General features: G+C 51.9%; 1 protein-coding gene across 3 annotated transcripts in view; it reads right to left on the reverse strand.

Annotated features, from left to right (window-relative positions):
• Nucleotides 1-88: 88 nt before the first annotated feature.
• The window catches only part of LOC138644327 (TGF-beta receptor type-2-like), a 77,747-nt gene continuing 61,012 nt past the window's right edge, over nt 89-16,823 (reverse strand). For 2 of the 3 annotated variants that reach the window (XM_069732582.1, XM_069732580.1), the window contains exons 3-7: nt 14,931-15,133; nt 9,509-10,326; nt 7,868-8,006; nt 772-899; nt 89-687 (exon numbers count right to left, since the gene is read on the reverse strand). In XM_069732582.1, coding sequence (XP_069588683.1) covers nt 529-687; nt 772-899; nt 7,868-8,006; nt 9,509-10,326; nt 14,931-15,030 — 1,344 coding nt within the window. In that variant the 5' untranslated portion in view covers nt 15,031-15,133 and the 3' untranslated portion in view covers nt 89-528. Of the gene's footprint in view, nt 688-771; nt 900-1,787; nt 1,951-7,867; nt 8,007-9,508; nt 10,327-14,930; nt 15,134-16,823 lie in introns of those variants that run through there. The other variant, XM_069732581.1, reaches the window with a different exon arrangement.

A 16,823-nucleotide genomic window follows, 5' to 3' on the forward strand; every position in this document is an offset into this window, starting at 1 on the left:
GCGTGGTGTAACATGTCGGCCTTGTGTCCTAGCGGAGCTGCCGTCGTCGACCCCCGATGCTGATGGTCCAGTCCATTTATAGGGCGTGTTTACTTTTTCAATAAGTTTATTGCTCAGACGCGGTTATAATGAGAACAGCGCCGTGTGAACAGATGTTTGATGCAGCATTCGTCTGCAGCTCCCCTGACAATCGACGGGTTTCCATGGTTACAGACTGGCCTCATCGTGCAGTCGTGTTCCATCTGCTGGATCTGTGTCTAGTCTGTAACCGTGGAGACACATCGGGTTGCCATTGTCGGCAGCGGCTGCAGCCCTCGTGTCGGCCTCATGCTGCAGCTGTGTTCGATGTCGGTGTATACCGCTGTTCTGGCATTCTCTTCATGAACTAGGGGGCTCAGGATGAGCAGCTATAATAACCCCCCCAGGAGCAGGGGATTGTGGCTGAGGCCTCCGTGACCTATAATGACATGTTCCAGGCCAGGTTTAACCCTTTCCTGCACGGTGTCTGTAGCAGCCGGGATCAGAGCGCTAACATTGGCTGTAGTGATGGTCGGAGCTCGCGGTTCTGCCCTCGGCGTCCATCTGTCTCATCAGGATAAAGCGCTCGGCCACGCAGTGAGCGGTCAGACGCGCCTCGGGGTCGTGGTCCCAGCACTCGCTGATGGTGTCACACAGGATGTCCAGACCCTGGAAGGAAGGTCAGAGGTCAGTGTCGTGAGGGGGTGGAGATGGTGCTCGCCCCGAATCTCCAGTGACCCTCCGCAGCCTCACCGCGTGTCCCCTCCAGCTGGTGGGAATGTCCGGCCGCCCCCGTCCATGTAACACAACGTCCCGCATGGTCTCCACACACGGCGGCTCCTGGACCATGGACCCAAAGGGCAACTCGTAATTCTTCACCTCTGTGAGGGCAAAGACATCAGTAAGTAAAGGGGTCTCCGCCTGCAAGTCGCTGCCTCGCAGACCCCACACTTCTCATTCACCCTCATCATCGTTTATACCGGCAGTATGGGAAAAAATGGAAACCATCAACATGACTGATCTCATGAGGATGCATATACGCTGCTCACTAACAAGTCTGAAAGCTGCAGTGGAGTCAATGTCCACAGGAGAGGCTGACGGGCAGCTCCGCCACCGGCGGCTCGGTAAGCAGCAGGTCCGTTGTAAGCAGCTCTGTCAGTCAGCGGCAGCTCAGTCAGCAACAGCTCTGCCATAAGCAGCTCCATCAGTCGGCAACAGCTCCATCACCAGCAGCTCCGTCAGTCGGCAACAGGTCCGTCAGTCAGTGGCAGCTCCACCAGCTGGGGAAGGCGTCAGGTCCTGAGCAATCGTGGACGTGGTAAAGAGGGCAGGACAGTCTAGTGAGGCGATCAACCTGTCTAAAAAGAGGGAGTATTGGACACAGGATTACCCTGCTTATCTGGGGTAGCGCACGCCAGAGAACAGCAGCAGCATGTGAGAAACCTAGGAGACCAGGCTGGAGGTTCAGAAAGTGTTACAAGTGGGGTACCACAAGGCTCTGTCCTGGCCCCCGTGTTACAAGTGGGTACCACAAAGGCTGTCTAGAATCTAGATAAGCTTGAACAATGGGCAGCGACTAATAGAATTTTATTTAACGGAGAAATGTAGGATTCTACATCAGAGCAAGAGAAATGGAAATTACATCACAGACTGCACAGGAGTCAACAGTGTGATGCAGCAGCAAAAAAAAAGGCCAACACAGTTCTAGGATGTATTAACAGAAGCACAGAGTCTAGATCACGTGAAGTAATTCTCCCCCTCTACTCCTCCTTGGTCAGACCTCATCTGGAATAGTGGGTCCAGTATTGGGGCACCACATTATATAAAATACATTGAAAAACTGGAGCAAGTTCAGAGAAGAGCTACCAGGATGGTGAGCGGTCTGCAAAGTATGTCCTACGAGGAAGGGTTAAAGGATCTGGGAATGTTTTGCTGCAAAAAAGAAGAGGAGACTTAATAGTTGTCTACACATATCTGAGACGGGTCGTCACAGTGTAGAAGCATCATCATTATTCTCATTTGGGATGAAACTGAAAGTGAGAAGATACAGATTAGATATTAGAAGGGTGACAGTGAGGGTGATCAATGAGTGGAGCAGGCGGCCACGAGAGGTGGTGAGTTCTTCAATGGAAGTCTTCACACAGAGGCCGCACAGTCATCTGTCTGTGATGGTTTAGTGAATCCTGTATTGAGCAGGGGTTGGACACGATGACCCTGGAGGTCCCGATGACCCTGAGGGTCCCAACTCTAACATTCTATGAATTCTATGACTGGCAGAGGCATCAGTGTTCCTCCTGCACAGACACAGTAGTCTGGCTGCTGCTGCTGCTGCTCCTCTTTGCCTTCATTAACACATGGCCTCTAATTCTCTGGCCATATGGTAAAGTTCTGTTCTTTTGGGAATTGTGTACGTATCCCTTGGGTGTGGGCCACTTAAGGAGTGGAGGGAGATCTCTAGACAATATTTTGGGCCTGAATTAGTAAATACAAAATGGAGTCTCCCTTGTCCCTCATAGGGACTTACTTGCTGCTGAAAAGACTACAAATCCCAGCATATCAAGGAGACATCTAGAAAGTCGCAGGCAGGAGAACGCTGCTCCAGATGAAAACTGCAACCCCTGCATTACAATGTACGATCCGCTGAGAAACAAGAGAGCCAGTGCTTATGGTAAAACTAGCAGGAGTCCCCAAAGCCTCACCTACAGCCTCACCTATAGCTCTCCCTACAGCCTCACCTATAGCTCTCCCTGCAACCTCACCTATAGCTCTCCCTACAACCTCACCGGCAGCCTTACCTATAGCTCTCCCTACAGCCTCACCTATAGCTCCCTACAGCCTCACCTATAGCTCTCCCTACAACCTCACCTATAGCTATAGCTCTCCCTACAGCCTCACCTATAGCTATAGCTCTCCCTACAACCTCACCTATAGCTCTCCCTACAACCTCACCGGCAGCCTTACCTATAGCTCTCCCTACAGCCTCACCTATAGCTCTCCCTACAGCCTCACCTATAGCTCTCCCTACAGCCTCACCTATAGCTCTCCCTACAACCTCACCTATAGCTCTCCCTACAACCTCACCGGCAGCCTTACCTATAGTTCTCCCTACAACCTCACCGGCAGCCTTACCTATAGCTCTCCCTACAGCCTCACTTATAGCTCTCCCTACAACCTCACCGACAGCCTCACCTATAGCTCCCTACAGCCTCACCGACAGCCTCACCTATAGCTCTCCCTACAACCTCACCGGCAGCCTTACATATAGCTCTCCCTACAGCCTCACCTATAGCTCTCCCTACAGCCTCACCTATAGCTCTCCCTACAGCCTCACCTATAGCTCTCCCTACAGCCTCACCTATAGCTCTCCCTACAGCCTCACCTATAGCTCTCCCTACAACCTCACCGACAGCGTCACCTATAGCTCTCCCTACAACCTCCCCTATAGCCTCACTGACAGCCTCACCTATAGCTCTCCCAACAGCCTCACCTATGGCTCTCCCTACAGCCTCACCTATAGCTCTCCCTACAGCCTCACCGGCAGCCTCACCTATAGCTCTCCCTACAGCCTCACCTATAGCTCTCCCTACAACCTCACCGGCAGCCTCACCTATAGTTCTCCCTACAACCTCACCGGCAGCCTTACCTATAGCTCTCCCTACAGCCTCACTTATAGCTCTCCCTACAACCTCACCGACAGCCTCACCTATAGCTCCCTACAGCCTCACCGACAGCCTCACCTATAGCTCTCCCTACAACCTCACCGGCAGCCTTACCTATAGCTCTCCCTACAGCCTCACCTATAGCTCTCCCTACAGCCTCACCTATAGCTCTCCCTACAGCCTTACCTATAGCTCTCCCTACAACCTCACCTATAGCTCTCCCTACAGCCTCACCTATAGCTCTCCCTACAACCTCACCGACAGCCTCACCTATAGCTCTCCCTACAGCCTCACTTATAGCTCTCCCTACAACCTCACCGACAGCCTCACCTATAGCTCCCTACAGCCTCACCGACAGCCTCACCTATAGCTCTCCCTACAACCTCACCGGCAGCCTTACATATAGCTCTCCCTACAGCCTCACCTATAGCTCTCCCTACAGCCTCACCTATAGCTCTCCCTACAGCCTCACCTATAGCTCTCCCTACAGCCTCACCTATAGCTCTCCCTACAGCCTCACCTATAGCTCTCCCTACAACCTCACCGACAGCCTCACCTATAGCTCTCCCTACAACCTCCCCTATAGCCTCACTGACAGCCTCACCTATAGCTCTCCCAACAGCCTCACCTATGGCTCTCCCTACAGCCTCACCTATAGCTCTCCCTACAGCCTCACCGGCAGCCTCACCTATAGCTCTCCCTACAGCCTCACCTATAGCTCTCCCTACAACCTCACCGGCAGCCTCACCTATAGTTCTCCCTACAACCTCACCGGCAGCCTTACCTATAGCTCTCCCTACAGCCTCACTTATAGCTCTCCCTACAACCTCACCGACAGCCTCACCTATAGCTCCCTACAGCCTCACCGACAGCCTCACCTATAGCTCTCCCTACAACCTCACCGGCAGCCTTACCTATAGCTCTCCCTACAGCCTCACCTATAGCTCTCCCTACAGCCTCACCTATAGCTCTCCCTACAGCCTCACCTATAGCTCTCCCTACAGCCTCACCTATAGCTCTCCCTACAACCTCACCTATAGCTCTCCCTACAGCCTCACCTATAGCTCTCCCTACAACCTCACCGACAGCCTCACCTATAGCTCTCCCTACAGCCTCACCTATAGCTCTCCCTACAGCCTCACCTATAGCTCTCCCTACAACCTCCCCTATAGCCTCACTGACAGCCTCACCTATAGCTCTCCCAACAGCCTCACCTATGGCTCTCCCTACAGCCTCACCTATAGCTCTCCCTACAGCCTCACCGGCAGCCTTACCTATAGCTCTCCCTACAGCCTCACCTATAGCTCTCCCTACAACCTCCCCTGCAGCCTCACCGACAGCCTCACCTATAACTTTCCCTACAACCTCCCCTACAACCTCCCCTATAGCCTCACCGACAGCCTCACCTATAGCTCTCCCTACAACCTCACTTATAGCTCTCCCTACAGCCTCACCTATAGCTCTCCCTACAACCTCCCCGACAGCCTCACTTATAGCTCTCCCTACAGCCTCACCTATAGCTCTCCCTACAATCTCCCCTACAGCCTCATCGACAGCCTCACCTATAGCTCTCCCTACAACCTCCCCGACAGCCTCACCTGTAGCTCTCCCTACAACCTCCCCTATAGCCTCACCGACAGCCTCACCTATAGCTCTCCCTACAACCTCCCCTATAGCCTCACCAACAACCTCACCTATAGCTCTCCCTACAGCCTCACCTATAGCTCTCCCTGCAACATCCCCGACAGCCTCACCTATAGCTCTCCCTACAACCTCCCCTACAGCCTCACCTATAGCTCTCCCTACAACCTCCCCTACAGCCTCACCTATAGCTCTCCCTACAACCTCCCCTACAGCCTCACCTATAGCTCTCCCTACAACCTCCCCTACAGCCTCACCTATAGCTCTTTCTACAACCTCCCCTACAGCCTCACCTATAGCTCTCCCTACAACCTCCCCTATAGCCTCACCTATAGCTCTTTCTACAACCTCCCCTACAGCCTCACCTATAGCTCTCCCTACAACTTCCCCTATAGCCTCACTGACAGCCTCACCTATAGCTCTCCCTACAACATCCCCGACAGCCTCACCTATAGCTCTCTCTACAACCTCCCCTACAGCCTCACCTATAGCTCTCCCTACAGCCTCACCTATAGCTCTTTCTACAACCTCCCCTACAGCCTCATCAACAGCATCACCTATAGCTCTCCCTACAACCTCCCCTACAGGCTCACCGACAGCCTCACCTATAGCTCTCCCTACTGCCTCACCTATAGCTCTTTCTACAACCTCCCCTACAGGCTCACCGACAGCCTCACCTATAGCTCTCCCTACAACCTCCCCTACAGGCTCACCGACAGCCTCACCTATAGCTCTCCCTACAACCTCCCCTACAGCCTCATCGACAGCCTCACCTATAGCTCTCCCTACAAACTCCCCTGCAGGCTCACCGACAGCCTCACCTATAGCTCTCCCTACAACCTCCCCTACAGGCTCACCGACAGCCTCACCTGTAGCTCTCCCTACAACCTCCCCTACAGGCTCACCGACACCCTCACCTATAGTTCTCCCTACAGCCTCACCGACAGCCTCTCCTATAGCTCTCCCTACAACCTCCTGTCAGGAAAAAGGAAGACGTTCTGACTACTTCACTTAGACATACAGGGCTCTCAGCTGCAGTTTCCTCTGCCTGCCAACACAAGGCTGGAATTCTAAGCCACTCTTTCTCCCTCTGCCTGTGTGTGTAATCCTATACTTCTTCACCCTCCCTCAGGAATTTATATGGCTCTGTGCTGCGACAGACAGGTCTCCCTACACTCCTCATTCCCCCCTCCCACCTGATACTGGCTAAAACTGGTACAGAAAGCATGGAATTCTATTGTTTGTTTAAGTTTATGTATATTGGCAACAATCAGGGCTAGAGATATAAGGATTATATATTCCAAATGTCGATCGAGAGATCTAAACCCCCTGAAATCGCTAGGAACTAAACCCAAAGAGTGCAAGGAGCGTGTTTCTCCGCAAGCGGGTCATGTAACTATGCTGTGTTAACACTTAAAAGAATCACCCCGACGTGGTGCACCTCCTGATCATGGAGTCTTTCGTATACGAGGTTCATACAGCGAGATATGTATAAAAATGGTTGCCATAACTCTAAGAAAAGGGGAAGATTCAGCCTCTAAGTGAGGTCAAGACAGGGGCAGTGCCTTGGTTTTAGGCTGGGAAATAAGTGAGTGAAACAGCAGTCTTCATGTGTCTTTTGTCCGGGGTCTAGCTACTATACAGGGGTGATGCATCTGGATATATGCTCGCCCTTCCCCCACAGTACACGGTCCGCCATAAGATGAAATGATCTGAACGAAATGTAAGTGTTCTTTGAACTTTAATCCCATTTTATTTGTAATTGTACTGTACATACGATACTTGTCTTCTTCATAAGATCTTTTTATACCTCTGTAAACACTGCCTACCTTTTTTGGAGTAAAATATAAAATTACTAGCTGTGTCTCTCCTTGCTTTATAACGTACTGTCACGTCCTCTGAAGTGAATGACGCTACTAATTTGGGTTGGCTCCGGACCTGTTAATAATTAAATCGAAGCTGGTGGCAGCAGATTGGTCCTATGCATTTGGGAGGTTGTAGCGAAGGCGGCGTTGATAATTATTGTTCCCACCTGAGTGGGAGTAGTTATATCACCCTTGCTGCAGTGTGTCCATTTGTCAGTACAAAGTAAGGCAGCCTTTCTGGCGACTAATTATCCTATATGCAGTACCTGGTCTGACCTGAGGAAAGGGGGGCGCCAGAGAGCTGCAAGTTCCAAACCAGAAGTGGGATATAGATAAATCCCCTTCAGAAAGAACCAGGGGCAACCAAACAACCCCCGGTTCTCCCTAAAACATTCCCTACAGGCTCACCGATCGCCTAACCTATAGCTCTCCCTACAACCTCCCCTGCAGGCTCACCGACAGCCTCACCTATAGCTCTCCCTACAGCTTCACCGACAACCTCACCTATAGCTCTCCCTACAACCTCACCGACAGAATCACCGACAGCCTCACATATAGTTCTCCCTACAACCTCCCCTACAGAATCACCGACAGCCTCACCTATAGCTCTCCCTACAACCTCCCCTACAGGCTCACCGACAGCCTCACCTACAGTTTCAGCTACAGCCTCACAGACAGCCTCACCTATAGCTTCACACCGGGACGCCATCTCCCACAACACCAGAGCCAAGGAGTAAACATCCATCTGCTTGAACGATTCCAAATCCTCCAGGTTCACTCGGGATTCGAGGACCTCAGGGGCCATATAGCGGGCCGTCCCCACCTGTATAGAACATAGAGGGTCTACATGAGCCGCGGCCCGATATAGAGGTAGCAGGTGAGCATTCTGTATATAAGGAGACCTCACTTCCTTTATACCCTCAGATACTTAGTACTGAAATCAAAGCACCGAGGAGGAGAAGTGGTGGATGATGGAGATCACCGGACGACACTAATCTGCACATAGTGGAAACATGAACATTATGACAACCTCTGGATTCTCCAGTCCAGAGTCTGAGCCTTGTGCAGAAATCCTGACTCCTCCGGCCTCGGCTGAGGTCACTAATGGTCATCCCAAGAATGAGGCGTTGTCGTCTCCAGACCGATCCGCAGCTATCACTGCATCCAAGACAAAAGCCGAACTCATCACTGAAGAAGACAGACCTAAATTGCAACCTCTATTGCCATCTTGATCTGCACCATAATTTCCTTTGAGAGCAGTGGTCTCAGGTAATTGAAGAGGCCTTCACGAGGTCCTAATCCAGGGCTTATGGGCATAATGTGCGGTAGCCGGACACCTCTAGTCTTCATTCCCGGTCACTAACAGCTTGGGGTTAAATTGATCTGGTGGTGATCCCAGTGGTGCCTCCATTTCTACAAAGTGTCCCAGGAACCATTGTCTCCATCGAGCACATTTGGCATGTCATTGGTCGGTGATTACACAGGAGCTGCCAGCAGCATCTTCGGACTTGTCTCCATCCAGCATATTCTGGACGTCATCGGTCGGTGATTAGTTGCCTGCAGCGTCTCTGGGCCTCTCTCTATCAAGCACATCGGGGACGTCATTGGTCGGTGATTACACAGGAGCTAACTGCAGTGCCTCCAGACTTCTCTCTGTCGAGCACATTGGGGAGGTCATTGGTTGGTGATTACTCAGGAGCTGCCCGCAGCATCTCCAGACTTCTCTCCATCGAGCACATAGGGGACGTCACTGGTTGGTGATTACACAGGAGCTGCTGGCAGCGTATACGGACTTGTCTGCATCGAGCACATTAGGGAGGTCATTGGTTGATGATTACTCAGGAGCTGCCCGCAGCATCTCCAGACTTCTCTCCATCGAGCACATAGGGGACGTCATTGGTCGGTGATTACACAGGAGCTGACTGCAGCATCTCTGGGCCTCTCTATATCGAGCACATCGGGGACGTCATTGGTTGGGGATTACACGGGAGCGGCCAGCAGAGAATCCTGATGATCTATACAATCAGCGGCAGAAGCTTCCTCAGACGACCATTAATGACCGCAGCCGAGGTCGGAGGTGTCGGGATTTCTGCACGAGGCTCAGACTCCGCACTGGAGAATCCAGAGGTTCTTCACTATTTGCAGATTGGTGATGTCAGGTGATTTCTGTCATTCACTGTGTCGCCTTCTTGGTAATTCAATATTGAGGGTTGTGTACTGTGACATCACCACACGCCTCATATTATGACATCACCACACCAGGCTCAGGTCAGGAGCAGGTGCGCCGCCGTGCACGCTCTCCTGGCAGTTGACTTCATGTCTCACCTGTCCGCTATTGGCAAAGTCATCAGCTGTAAGCACCGGGTCCAACCGGAGCGCGATGCCAAAGTCGCAGAGTGCGCACTCGGAGTTGTTCTTCACCAGGATGTTGCTGCTCTTGATGTCGCGGTGAGCTATGGCCACCTTAGAGGTGCCACACGGGGTGTAGTCGCTGTGTAGATGGGCCACGCCGCTTACAATGGAGCCAGCCATGTCCAGCAGAGATTTCCAGCTAAGGCGGTGGCGGCTCAAGTAGTCCTTGAGGCTGCCCCTGGCATGGTACGCGGTGATGATCCAGTATTCCTTGTCTGTGCCGCTGATATGCTCCTCCATGGTGATGAACTGGAGCACGTTCTCATGTTTCAGGTTGGCGTCGGTGAAGATGTTGCTCTCGTTCATCCAGGAGGCGAATTCTTGGGCAGGGAAGATCTTCACGGCCACCATCTCGTAGTGCCCAGACTCAGCGTGCTTCAGCTTGGCTCTCCACACCTCGGCAAAGCGCCCCTTCCCTACGCGGTGGTCGAGCTGTATGGGGAGCAGTTCGGTGTTGTGGTTGATGCTGTTGGCGCAGGCGGTGCTAATATTACACTGGGAGGAGGACATCAGAGAAGAGGACAGTTGGCAGGAATGCTGTCCGGGCCTCCGGCTGCGTAATGTGACGCTACTGTGCGCTGCTCTCTTTGGCCATGACTTCGGCCTCTTCCTCAGCCTATGGATACGGTAAAGGTAGAAGAGGCCGGTGACGGAAATCGCCAACAGGAAAGGAGGAAGCAAACTGATGGCAGCCACCGGCACGGCCTCCCGGCTGTGGAGCAGCGAGTAGCCTGGAGAAAGATGGAAAACGTGAGAAAGCAAGAAGTAAACAACCCGAAACTATCGCACTGCGCCGACCCTCCCGCCATCGCGCCATTTCTCACACAGTCTCTACATCGTCACATTCTCACAGTTTAGGGATTCTGTGCAGTCACTGCAGCGTCGCCAGTCGTGTTCATCCTTGGTCAGGTTCAGATCCGGGCACTACGGAAAGAGATATCTCCATGCACGCTCTCCGGATACACAGTATCTGCACGCTCTACGGATACACAGTATCTGCACGCTCTACGGATACACAGTATCTGCACGCTCTCCGGATACTCAGTATCAGCACGCTCTCCGGATACACAGTATCTGCACGCTCTCCGGATACACATTATCTGCACGCTCTCCGGATACACAGTATCTGCACGCTCTCCGGATACACAGTATCTGCACGCTCTACGGATACACAGTATCAGCACGCTCTCCGGATACACAGTATCTGCACGCTCTCCGGATACACATTATCTGCACGCTCTCCGGATACACAGTATCTGCACGCTCTCCGGATACACAGTATCTGCACGCTCTACGGATACACAGTATCAGCACGCTCTCCGGATACTCAGTATCAGCACGCTCTCCGGATACACAGTATCTGCACGCTCTCCGGATACACAGTATCTGCACGCTCTCCGGATACACAGTATCAGCACGCTCTCCGGATACTCAGTATCAGCACGCTCTCCGGATACACAGTATCTGCACGCTCTCCGGATACTCAGTATCAGCACGCTCTCCGGATACACAGTATCTGCACGCTCTCCGGATACACAGTATCTACACGCTCTACGGATACACAGTATCTGCACGCTCTCCGGATACACAGTATCTGCACGCTCTACGGATACACAGTATCAGCACGCTCTCCGGATACACAGTATAAGCACGCTCTCCGGATACTCAGTATCAGCACGCTCTCCGGATACACAGTATCTGCACGCTCTCCGGATACACAGTATCTGCACGCTCTCCGGATACACAGTATCTGCACGCTCTCCGGATACACAGTATCTGCACGCTCTCCGGATACACAGTATCAGCACGATCTCCGGATACTCAGTATCAGCACGCTCTCCGGATCCGGATACACAGTATCTGCACGCTCTCCGGATACACAGTATCTGCACGCTCTCCGGATACACAGTATCTGCACGCTCTCCGGATACACAGTATCTGCACGCTCTACGGATACACAGTATCTGCACGCTCTCCGGATACACAGTATCTGCACTCTCTCCGGATACACAGTATCTGCACGCTCTACGGATACACAGTATCTGCACTCTCTCCGGATACACAGTATCTGCACTCTCTCCGGATACACAGTATCTGCACGCTCTCCGGATACACAGTATCTGCACGCTCTCCGGATACACAGTATCTGCACGCTCTCCGGATTCACAGTATCTGCACGCTCTCCGGATACACAGTATCTGCACGCTCTCCGGATACTCAGTATCTGCACGCTCTCCGGATACACAGTATCTGCACGCTCTCCGGATACACATTATCTGCACTCTCTCCGGATACACAGTATCTGCACGCTCTCCGGATACACATTATCTGCACGCTCTCCGGATACACAGTATCTGCACGCTCTCCGGATACACAGTATCTGCACGCTCTCCGGATTCACAGTATCTGCACGCTCTCCGGATACACAGTATCTGCACGCTCTCCGGATACTCAGTATCTGCACGCTCTCCGGATACACAGTATCTGCACGCTCTCCGGATACACATTATCTGCACTCTCTCCGGATACACAGTATCTGCACGCTCTCCGGATACACAGTATCTGCACGCTCTCCGGATATAAATAATAATAATAATAATAATTTTTATTTATATAGCGCCAACATATTCCGCAGCGCTTAATGTGCGGATACACAGTATCTGCACTCTCTCCGGATACACAGTATCTGCACGCTCTCCGGATACACAGTATCTGCACGCTCTCCGGATACACAGTATCTGCACGCTCTCCGGATACACAGTATCTGCACGCTCTCCGGATACACAGTATCTGCACGCTCTCCGGATACACAGTATCAGCACGCTCTCCGGATACACATTATCTGCACGCTCTCCGGATACACAGTATCTGCACGCTCTCCGGATACACAGTATCTGTACGCTCTCCGGATACACAGTATCTGCACGCTCTCCGGATACACAATATCTGCACGCTCTCCGGATACACAGTATCTGCACGCTCTCCGGATACACAGTATCAGCACGCTCTCCGGATACTCAGTATCTGCACGCTCTCCGGATACACAGTATCTGCACGCTCTCCGGATACACAGTATCTGCACGCTCTACGGATACACAGTATCTGCACGCTCTCCGGATACACAGTATCTGCACGCTCTCCGGATACACAGTATCTGCACGCTCTCCGGATACACAGTATCTGCACGCTCTCCGGATACACAGTATCTGCACGCTCTCCGGATACACATTATGTGCACGCTCTCCGGATACACAGTATCTGCACGCTCTCCGGATACACAGTATCTGTACGCTCTCCGGATACACAGTATCTGCACTCTCTCCGGATACACAGTATCAGCACGCTCTCCGGATACACAGTATCTGCACGCTCTCCGGATACACAGTATCTGTACGCTCTCCGGATACACAGTATCTGCACTCTCTCCGGATACACAGTATCAGCACGCTCTCCGGATACACAGTATCTGCACGCTCTCCGGATACACAGTATCTGCACGCTCTCCGGATACACAGTATCTGTACGCTCTCCGGATACACAGTATCTGCACGCTCTCCGGATACACAGTATCTGCACGCTCTCCGGATACACAGTATCTGCACGCTCTCCGGATACACAGTATCTGCACGCTCTCCGGATACACAGTATCTGCACGCTCTCCGGATACACAGTATCTGCACGCTCTCCGGATACACAGTATCAGCACGCTCTCCGGATACACAGTATCTGCACGCTCTCCGGATACACAGTATCTGCACGCTCTCCGGATACACATTATATGCACGCTCTCCGGATACACAGTATCTGCACGATCTCCGGATACACATTATATGCACGCTCTCCGGATACACATTATCTGCACGCTCTCCGGATACACAGTATCTGCACGCTCTCCGGATACACAGTATCAGCACGCTCTCCGGATACACATTATCTGCACGCTCTCCGGATACACAGTATCTGCACGCTCTCCGGATACACAGTATCTGCACGCTCTCTGGATACACAGTATCTGCACGCTCTCCTGATACACAGTATCTGCACGCTCTCCGGATACACAGTATCTGCACGCTCTCCGGATTCACAGTATCTGCACGCTCTCCGGATACACAGTATCTGCACGCTCTCCGGATACACAGTATCTGCACGCTCTCCGGATACACATTATCTGCACGCTCTCCGGATACACAGTATCTGCACGCTCTCCGGATACACAGTATCTGCACGCTCTCCGGATACACAGTATCTGCACGCTCTCCGGATACACAGTATCTGCACGCTCTCCTGATACACAGTATCTGCACGCTCTCCGGATACACAGTATCTGCACGCTCTCCGGATACACAGTATCTGCACGCTCTCCGGATACACAGTATCTGCACGCTCTCCGGATTCACAGTATCTGCACGCTCTCCGGATACACAGTATCTGCACGCTCTCCGGATACACAGTATCTGCACGCTCTCCGGATACACAGTATCTGCACGCTCTCCGGATACACAGTATACACAGGGAGCTATTGGAATCGGGTACGTGCTGGATCAGGAGCTGTTGGGATCGGGCACGTGATGGGTCAGGAGCTGAAACCTGAACCGCGCTGTCTCCTCCCATGATACTGTGCACTGGTCGGGGTACACCGGGGGCTGCACTGTCTACCCTTATGATCATGTGCACTGGTTGGGGTACATCAGGGGCTGCGCTGTCTCCGCCCATGATCCTGTGCACTGGTCGGGGTACACCAGGGGCCACGATATCTCCTCCCATGATCCTGTGCACTGGTTGGGGTACACCAGGGGCCGCGCTGTCTCCTCCCATAATCCTGTGCACTGGTTGGGGTACACCAGGGGCCACGCTGTCTCCTCCCATGATCCTGTGCACCAGGGGCTGCGCTGTCTCCTCCCATGATCCTGTGCACTGGTTGGGGTACACCAGGGGCCGCGCTGTCTCCTCCCATGATCCTGTGCACTGGTTGGGGTACACCAGGGGCCGCGCTGTCTCCTCCCATGATCCTGTGCACTGGTTGGGGTACACCAGGGGCCGCGCTGTCTCCTCCCATGATCCTGTGCACCAGGGGCCACGCTATCTCCTCTCATGACCCTGTGCACTGGTCGGGGTACACCAGGGGCCACGCTATCTCCTCCCATGATCCTGTGCACCAAGGGCTGCGCTGTCTCCTCCCATGATCCTGTACACTGGTCGGGGTACACCAGGGGCCACGCTATCTCCTCCCATGATCCTGTGCACTGGTCGGGGTACACCAGGGGCCGCGCTGTCTCCTCCCATGATCCTGTGCACTGGTCGGGGTACACCAGGGGCTGCGCTGTCTCCCCCTCACCATCGCTCTGGTTGTAGAAGATGAGTTTGTCGTTGCACTCCTGCTCCTCCACGCAGCCACAGATAAAGAAGAGTTGGGACTCGGCCGCCATCGCCTGCATCACGCACCGCGCCGTGTTGTACCTGGGCAGCAGGATGTTCTCCAGGGGCAGCTGAGGATGATGGCAGAGGGTCGTCACTTGCACGCTGTCATTGTGCTGCTTCCTGCAAGACAAGAGTCACATTGTCAAGAAAACTTCACTTTTAGGCTGCCGTCACACTAGCAGTATGTGGTCAGTATTTTACATCAGTATTTGGAAGCCAAAACCAGGAGTGGGTGATAAATGCAGAAGTGGTGCAGATGTTTCTATTATACTTTTCCTCTATTTGTTCCACTCCTGGTTTTGGTTACAAATACTGATGTAAAATACTGACCAAATACTGATAGTGTGATGGCAGCCTAACTCAGGAACTTGAAGCTCTCTGGCGCCACCTTACCCTGCTGGCCAATAAGGGTATTGACAGAGGATAAGAAAGTGAGCGGCACGTGATGTGACGGGATGTATATACCACCGGTTCCTGGTAGGAACATATATATACCCCGATCCAGTCACCATCAAGTCCCCAACACCACATAAATATATGCTGCCACCACCAACCTCTTATAGAGGGATCGGGCACCCGTTGGTAACGTGAATTTGCGTGGAGTACATGATGGATCGCTCATAGAACAAGGAGAACAAAGCTAGCAAATTTTTAAGTTTACTCCAGAAGAATCGGCAGTGTTTACAAAAGATACAAATGATGTTACAAAAAAAGACAAAATACAAGTAATGTACAAACAGTTATGAAATAAAAGGGATGAAAATACAGAAACTTACTAAATCTCAGTCACAGGTATGACTTGTCGATAAACGGGAGTTGAGATCCCACAGAAATGATCCAGTACCACAGCATGGTGTTCAGCTGTCTCTCCTGGCTCTGAATGCATGCCAAAGATGGACGTTCTTGTTTTATGCTTTGGCCATAAAGCTAAGGCTTCCCACTTTGCTGACCTCAGATATGGGATGTTTTCTCGGAGGTGCACAAAGCTTGGAAAGTTATGGATATCCAATTTTCTTCATATCTTTGGCCTGGAAGCTCACATGCCAACAATATTGACATTATTTTTTACCACTGCAAATTTACCATTCTTTAGAGTCCAAGAACGGTATGTCTGTGATTTGCTGGTGGGCAGAAATTCATTTCCCAGGTTTCTGATGGCCCTAAATGCCGCAAAATGCTGCCGTGCGTTAACCCCAAGTGCCCAGATCCAGGAAATCTAATTTTCATGTTTCTGGGATTAATGTGTCTTATTGAATTTGACTGAGTATTTTGCTTATAAGACTAAGGAATCTTTGGAGGGAAAACACATTCAGCTCTGCTAGCTGACAGGCAATAAAAACTCACATTCCAAACGGAAAATTGCCTGAAAGGAGGGAGTGGAAATTCACAGAGAGAGAGTAGGATTTGGTCCTACAGAAACAATGGAAAATAATTTATACGTTCCTGACACACATCATCCCCGACCAGACATCACGACAAGACAGAATTGCGGCCACCTCTGATCACAAGTCACATCCAGAGCTGCAGTCAAATCATGTTTTATACTATAGTCACATCCATGATGTAACAGCAGAATAGTGAACGCAGCTTTGGAGGATAAGACACAATGTAACAGCAGAATAGTGAGTGCAGCTCTTGTGATGACTGGAGGACAAGACATGATGTAACAGCAGAGTAGTGACTGCAGCTCTGCAGGTAACTGGAGGATAAGACCCGATGTAACAGCAGAATAGTGAGTGCAGCTCTTGTGGTGACTGGAGGACAAGACACAATGTAACAGCAGAATAGTGACTGCAGTTCTGAAGGTGAC

This window comes from Ranitomeya imitator, chromosome 7 (assembly GCF_032444005.1).
Source record: "Ranitomeya imitator isolate aRanImi1 chromosome 7, aRanImi1.pri, whole genome shotgun sequence".
Lineage (NCBI taxonomy): Eukaryota > Metazoa > Chordata > Amphibia > Anura > Dendrobatidae > Ranitomeya > Ranitomeya imitator.